This window comes from Nicotiana tabacum, chromosome 24 (genome assembly GCF_000715075.1).
Source record: "Nicotiana tabacum cultivar K326 chromosome 24, ASM71507v2, whole genome shotgun sequence".
In the NCBI taxonomy this organism is placed as follows: domain Eukaryota; kingdom Viridiplantae; phylum Streptophyta; class Magnoliopsida; order Solanales; family Solanaceae; genus Nicotiana; species Nicotiana tabacum.
The window spans coordinates 97,926,822-97,934,610 of NC_134103.1; the positions used below are offsets into that span (position 1 = coordinate 97,926,822).

A 7,789-nucleotide genomic window follows, 5' to 3' on the forward strand; every position below is an offset into this window, starting at 1 on the left:
GCATTATCCAATTTTTTGCCCAATCAGTCCGAATAGTATTTAAGTTTTGGTCAAAACACTTTTGATTTCTCTGTTCAACACCTCTACTTGCCCACTTGTTTGTGGCTGATACGGAGTGGAAACCTTATGGCGAACACCATATTTCTCCAACAACTTTGCAAAGGCTCGATTGCAGAAGTGGGTGCCTCCATCACTGATGATCGCTCTTGGAGTACCAAATCGGGTGAAAATAATTTTTCTCAGAAAACAAATAACTCCCTTTGCATCATTTGTTGGTAGTGCCACAGCTCCTACCCATTTCGAGACATAGTCCCCAGCTACCAGTGTGTACTTCTTGCTATATGAGCTGACAAATGGTCCCATAAAATCGATTCTCCATACATCAAATACTTCCATATCTTGAATTGGGTTCATGGGCATCTCATGTCGACGGAAAATATTCCCCGCCCGTTAGCACTCATCACAGCTTTTCACCCAAAAACGTGCATCTTTAAACAATGTCGGCCAATAAAAGCTCGACTCCAACACTTTAGTGGCTGTCCTTACTCCTCCAAAATGGCCTTCATACGGCGAAGCATGACATGCCTGCAAAACAGAAGGTTGGTCTATCACGGGAATGCATCTCTAGATCATGTTATCAATATAAATCCTAAACAAACATGGTTCATCCCAGAAATACGTGCGACAGTCACGAAAGAACTTCTTCTTCTACACAGATGACAATTTATAGGCAACAATATTGCTCGCCATGTAGTTTGAAATATTTGCATACCATGGCATTACCTCAAGGCTCGTGGCTAAAAGTTGTTCATCTAGAAGGTCTCCACGATCTCTTCCACCTCAACCCTCTTTTCAGCTCCTTCAAGCCTGGACAAATGATCAGCAACTTGGTTTTACATTCCCTTTTGGTCACGGATTTCCGAGTTGAACTCTTGCAGCAGTAGCACACATCGAATCAGGTGCGGCTTTGACTCCTCTTTCTTAATTATCTACCTGAGAGCAGCATGGTAAGTACAAACAATTACCTTCGAGCCTATCAGATATGCCCTGATTTTGTCAAATGCAAACACCACTGCTAGCATCTCTTTCTCTGTCACTGTATAATTCAGTTGGGCACCACTCAAGGTTCTACTTGCATAGTAGATTGGGTGCATGACTTTATCATTTCTCTGCCCAAGAACCGCTCCCACAACATAGTTGCTTGCATTACACATCAGCTCAAAAGGTTGTCCCCAGTCGGGTGCTACTATGATTGGTGCAATCGCCAGTCTCTTTTTCAACTTCTCAAACGCTACCCTGCAGTCATCAGAAAACACAAAGGGGTGATCTTTTTTAAGCAATTTACACAAAGGGTTAGAATTTTGGAAAAACTTTTATAAACCGCCTGTAGAAACCGGCGTGACCAAGGAAACTTCTTATGGACTTGACAGAAATGGGTGGAGGTAACTTCTCAATTATATCAACCTTAGCACGATCCACTTCAATGCCCATACTCAACACTAGGCATCCTAAGACTAGACCTTCATGTACCATGAAATGGCACTTTTCCCAGTTTAATACCATATTAGTCTCCATACACCTCTTTAATACTCTTTTCAAGTTCATATGCCACTCATCGAATAAGTTCCCCACCACTGAGAAATCATCCATGAAAACCTCTAGTATGTCCTCTACCATATCTATGAATATGGCCATCATGCGCCTTTGGAATATGGCGGGTGCATTGCATCGGCCAAACGGCATTCTACAAAAGGCATAGATGTCATATGAACAGGTTAACAACGTTTTCTCTCTATCCTCTGGGGCTATAGAGATCTGGTTATACCCCGAGTATCCATCTAGGAAGCAAAAAAGGGACCTCCCCGCCAAATCTATCTAGCATCTAATCAATAAATGGCAGCGGAAAATGGTCTTTTCGATGGCCTTGTTCAATCTTCTGTAATCCATACAGATTCTCCATCATGTGACTGCTCTTGTTAAGATCAACTGAATGTTCTCATTTTTTCCTTCCACTCTTCTTTGGCACACACTGAACTGGGCTAACCTAGTTGATGTCAGAGATGGGGAAGATGATTCACGCATCTAACCACTTGATCACTTCTTTCTTCACCACTTCTTTTATGTTGGGATTCAGCCTTCTTTGATGTTCTCTAGAAGGTTTGTGCCCATCTTTCAGTAGAATCTTATGCATACAAAGTGTTGGGCTGATACCCTTTATGTCTGCAATGGTCCACTCAATTGCAGTCTTGCACTCCTTTAGAACATGAAAAGGTTGTTCTACCTGCACATCTAATAAAACAGATGATATAATAACAGGCGATGTCAAACTAGGTCCCAAGAAAACATACCTAAGGTGGGACAGCAAGGGTTTCAGCTCTAACTGTGGCGGTTATTCGATTAATGGCTTAGTTGGATGGGTCTTTCTTTCTTCTAAGTGTAGAGGCTCGAATTCGAGCTCTCTTTTCCAGTACCCTTGGCCTTCAAGGGCCAACACCCACTCTGCCAAGTTCTCACCATCTACCTCTTTTAGATTTATCAAGCAGGCTTCTAGGGGGTCTTTTGCATTCAGTGCCTCATCTTTCTCCTCCAAAATCACATCCATCACTTCTATAGATAGCAGTTAGAAAACTCACTGGGTCGCCGCATAGACTTCTGTACATTGAACGTTATCTCTTTATCGTTCAGTCTCATCTTTAGCTCCTCAGTTTCACAATCAATCAGAGCTCTCCTAATGTCTAAGAATGGCCTTCCCAAAATTATGGGAATCTCCTCGTCAACCTAGCAGTATAGAATGACAAAATCTGCCGGAAACACAAACTTTCCAACCTGCACAAGTACATCATCAAGTATACCTGATGGCCTCTTCACCGTTCGGTCGGCTAGCTGTAGTAACATGGATGTGAGTCTTGCTCTTCCAATGCCTAACCTTTTATAGATAGACAAGGGCATCAAGTTTATGCTCGCACCCAAATCACACAATGCTTTCGCAAAAGCATATCTGCCTATTGTGCATGGGATTGTGAAACTTCCTAGGTCGGATAGCTTCTTAGCTATGGGTCTCGTCATGACAGCACTACATGTCTGAGTTAGTGTAATAGTTGCCAAGTCTTGAAAGTCGAACTTGCAAGACATCAAGTCCTTCATCATTTTTGCATAACCAGGCATCTCCCCCAAGGCATCAATCCGTGGAATGTTCCCCTGGATCTGCTTCGACATCTCCATGAATTTCCTATACTGCTCATCCTTCTAATATTTGTCCAACCTCTGTGGGAAGGGTGCGGGCGGTCGCTTCTTTCCTATGACTTGAGTTTGATGCTGCTCTGGCACTTTTTTCTAATGCCTTCTCTTGCACTTCCTCAGCCTCCTTTGCAAACTGTTTTTCCTTGTTTATTTCCTCCTGGGATGGCTGGATTCTTACTTCTATTAACTCAGTTGACTCATCTACCTCAATCGGTACTTGCACAAGTATCTCAGTTTGTCGTCTTTCGCGAGCAATTTCTTGCTCTAGATCAAGATCTCTACCATTTCTCAGACTCACAGCCATCAGCTGCTTCGGGCCGTGCTCTTTCAAGGTTAACATGTGTGTCTGCAGGTAATGTCCCTTGAGGGAGATTATTAAGGGCCATGGATATTTGCCCTACTTGAATCTCAATGCCCTTGATAGTTGAGTCGTGTGATACTACATTTTCGTACATTTGGTGTGCCTTTTCTTGCATTTGGTGGACCTTTTCTTCCATTTTCCCGCTAGACCCAATGAGTTGTTGCAACATTCCATTTATTTCAAGAAATCCATCATCTTGTCACACTATCTGTTGTTGTTGAGGCTGTTGATAAGCTAGTTGATGATTCTGCTAATTGTACCCTTGTATCCCTTAATAAGGCACATCCTGGCATGTGGTCGTGCAGCTCCAGGATTATTGCTATTATTGTACTACTGTTGTGATGGTCTATACTGCTGGTTCTTTTGGTCCTAATTCTGACCACCTTGCCTCTGTCCTCCATAGTTGGCCACAGAGTTCATATTTTCCTGATAGTTCTGGTTGTCACTTTCACCACTCCACGAGGACACATATGGTTGGTTAATGCATGGTATACATAAGCCCCCATTAGTTGTGTCAACTATGTGTACCTGCTTCTGGCATGGTTCATCAATCTTCTTGGTGAGGATACTCATTTGCGTCATCAGAGTGGCCATATTCTCAGGTATGGAGTTGTTTGGGTCCAAAGCTACCGAGTGAACTACAAGGGTGATTGTAGTGTCTCTTGTTATCCATCCTGAGTTTTGAGCCATTTTATCTAGCAGCACCTTACACTCTCTAAATGATTTGCTCAAAAATGCTCCACCTGTTGAAGCATCAACGTTGGCCTTCAAGCAATCTGCCAATCCCATGTAAAACCTTTGTCCCAACATCTGATATGGAATGCCATGATGTGGACACTTAACCAGCATCTCTTTGAACCTCTCCCACATTTCTAGTAGTGTTTCCGCAGGTTTCTTTCTGAAGCTCAATATCTCATCAACTTGCTTGGCAGTTTTATTGGGTGGGTAGAACTTGTTCAAAAACTGCTTGACTAATTCCTCCAAAGTGGTGATGGAGTTAACGGGGAGCGAATTGAGCCAAGTCTGAGCTTCTCCAGTCACTGAGAATGGAAACAATAACAGTCTAATTGCTTCCAGTGTCACATTCGGTTGCCTTTGAGTGACACAAATTGACAAAAAGTTTTTCAGATGCTGTTGTGGATCTTCAATGTAAGACCTGGAGAACAATCCCTTGTTCTGCAGCAGATGTAGCATGTTGTTTGTGATTTGAAATGACTCCGCTTGTATCTGAAAGACTGCAATAGTGGTTGCCATATTTTCAGTGGTGGGTTGTGCCCAATCAAATTAAGCCGCTTCTGGCACAATAGGTGCCACTCCCTAATTGTTCGGGTCATTCACATTATTTTAGTTGTTTATTACGTCACCCATGTCTAGTTCGATTCATTCCGTTGAGTTCTGTTATCGTTTGTCTTTCTTGTTTGCTCGATTTAGTGCCTTGAAAGCTTTCTCAGGGTCCGATAATGCTTCTTACAATTCACAAGTTCTTGAGGAGTTTCTAGGCATGCACTGTAACGCACAAGACTACAAACGTTAGAGTTTTAATATAGTGAATTTCAAGTCGAGAAAGCTGAATAAACTAGGAATTCTAACAATTTTTTTGGCTGTAATTAATAACACTGTTAATTTCCCGGCAAAGGCGCCAAAATTTGATCAAGCCCAACTATGCCTCCTAAAAGGTATGGCGCTTGTTGCAAATATAATCTAGTTTATAAGTCCAGAGTTGAATCCCACAGGGAATTAGCCTACTAATTACAACCACTAGATCTGTACGAATTCAAGCAATCAACCTTCAAAAATATTAAATAGCGATTTGAATGTTAACTAACTAAGAGCAACGTAATTAAACAACAGTAATTTATAACTAACAGAGGAAATGTTGTGGACAGGATTTGGAAAAGTCTAGGGTTATGATTTCCCATATTGTTGGAATCCTCCCCGCTACATTTCCTATAAATTTTCCTAAGTATTTTCTACCGATCGTGAGTACTTTGGGTGTCGTAATTCTCTTCCGAGTAACTACCACAATTTACTAGACATATTCTTCCGAACTACGCTAGCTTTCTCTAATTCACCGCTCACTAGGATCGCACCAAGGTTTTGTTATTCCTAATTCCACCTTTAAACCTTCCGTATTGATTCCTCACATACGTTAGGAGTGATGTTGTTCAACAACTACCTAAATATGTACCCTTTTTCAAATAATACATACTAAATATGCACAGTCGATTGAGAGCTCATCAATAAACCACAATGTAAACGTAGTTGAACAAGTAGAGATAAATCAAAGGCAAATCAATATTAAACGTAGTAGAAAATCATCCTCCAATAGGTTCTATCAAGCCCTATATTAGAAAGTTTAGCTACTCATAAATGTATCAACAATCATCATGATGTTCAAAGATATTAAACTACAAAGCACATAGATAAACGGAGGGAATTGTCGTTTGATTCCTTCTCCACCATGCTATATAGACTTTTTCTTCTCCAAAAATAGTGCCCAACCCTTTTTCAACTCATTTGGGAAGTATTTATATGTTAGGGTCGAAGTCCTTGAGTCCAAATCTGGGTCGGAGTATTTTATCTCCCCCCTCCCTCCCCCCCCCCCCCGACTTTTAATTACCTAGCTATAGACCTCGCGAAACCTGGTTTATCGCACGGTCAACCTGGCTATAGACCTTGCGAAGTCTGGTCATAGCACGGTTTGGGTACTTGATGCTTTTGTGCTCTTTTCTTGTATTGTTGTCCTCTTTTTGTGCAACTTTCATTCGACTATTTCTTCCGATGTTCTTACACATAAAACAATACAATTTAGTTCAAATGCCGCACAATAAATCACTAAACCAACAAAATATAGGACGAGTAATGTGCTAAAGGTATAGCATTTTGGCCGAACATCAACGTGGAATTGCTTGAAACAAAGACGTGGTGTTCTATCAAAGATACGAAGAAAGAAAAACTATGTGCCCCACTAAGCTAATATGCAACTTAAGGTTTTGCTAATTTAAGTTATTTTGTGCTAAAGTAGTGCAAGTTTGTAATGTTTTTTTTTTTTATTTCTATTTTCCAATTTTGGATGCTGTCGACAATGTGGTTGGGTACTGGTCTTACCACATCCAAAAGTTTTAAGCCATGGCCACCAATTGTCCACAATATTAACGTTCTTTTGACTTTTAATCGAGTGGAGTTTGCTTGCATTATAACTAATCTTGATTACTGAGTTGCATTATTTGTTTCCAATTCCAGCACTCACCAGTTGCACACTTGCATTAGTTAAGCGATAAACGTGTCTTCAACTCTTCTGCGGCTCTTTTCTGGCGTATTACTATTGTTTCATATGAATGTGCAACGTGCTTCTTAATTTGTTATCTAATTTGGATATTTAACATTAACTTAGTTGTTGTTTTTAAAAACGGGTTAAACAAATATAGCTGATGAAAGTATATTAACTAGTAAACTTCTATTCTTTCCTCTCAATCTCCTAATTAACGACAAGCTAATAATTCTAGACGAAGTACTTTATGTTCCGTTAAGTGCACTCATAGCCACTTTAGTTTTAGGACTGGGGTTTAAAAGATAGCAAGCATTTTCAATGAAGTTAGTGGCTTGTTTGGCCAAACTTCTTCAAAGTCAAAAATACTTTTTTCCAAAATAAATATTTTTTTAAAAGTTGAAGTGTTTGGCAAGCTTTTAAAAGAAAAAAAAGCATTTTTGAGTAAAAGCAGAAGCAGTTTTGGAGAAGCGAAAAAAGTACGTAGTTTCATTCCAAAACCATTTTGAGAAAAATACACTTAGAAGCACTTTTAGAAGTTTGGCCAAACACTAATTGTTGTTCAGAGATATTTTTTAAATTAATTAACAAAACGTAAATTATTTTTCACTAAAAGTACATATGATAAAAACACTTTTGAGGAAAAATACTTATCCAAATAAGCTGATTTTGAAGCATGGCCAACCAGAAAATAAGACAACCATAGCTTGAAAAGAGTGACTACCAGGTGCCATTCTTACTAAAACTCCTGCAACCTAGAAATTTATTACCCACTAAAATTGATTGTAATGGCTTGACATAAATAAATTGTGGTACTAGTCAAGAAGTGTAGCTTGAAGTACAGTTGTTTAAAAGTACGAAGGGAAATTAAAGGAAAGTAGAAACTTCCAATTAAGTATAGAAAGATGACACTAGTAATA

General features: G+C 39.9%; 2 protein-coding genes and 1 non-coding gene across 3 annotated transcripts; 1 reads left to right on the forward strand and 2 right to left on the reverse strand.

Moving 5' to 3' along the window:
* Nucleotides 1-39: 39 nt before the first annotated feature.
* On the reverse strand, nt 40-396 carry LOC142178335 (uncharacterized). The gene has a single exon (XM_075247668.1). The coding sequence runs from the start codon at nt 394-396 to the stop codon at nt 40-42; it is 357 nt and encodes a 118-aa protein (XP_075103769.1).
* Nucleotides 397-2,607: 2,211 nt separating this feature from the next.
* Nucleotides 2,608-3,216, reverse strand: LOC142178336 (uncharacterized). The gene is made up of 2 exons (XM_075247669.1): nt 2,827-3,216; nt 2,608-2,778 (listed from the first exon to the last, which is right to left on the reverse strand). The coding sequence occupies exons 1-2, from the start codon at nt 3,214-3,216 to the stop codon at nt 2,608-2,610; spliced, it is 561 nt and encodes a 186-aa protein (XP_075103770.1).
* A 1,205-nt stretch (nt 3,217-4,421) lies between these two features.
* Nucleotides 4,422-4,528, forward strand: LOC142178690 (small nucleolar RNA R71). Its single transcript, XR_012706956.1, has one exon. It is a non-coding gene; the product is annotated as a small nucleolar RNA R71 (small nucleolar RNA).
* The last annotated feature ends 3,261 nt before the right edge of the window (nt 4,529-7,789 follow it).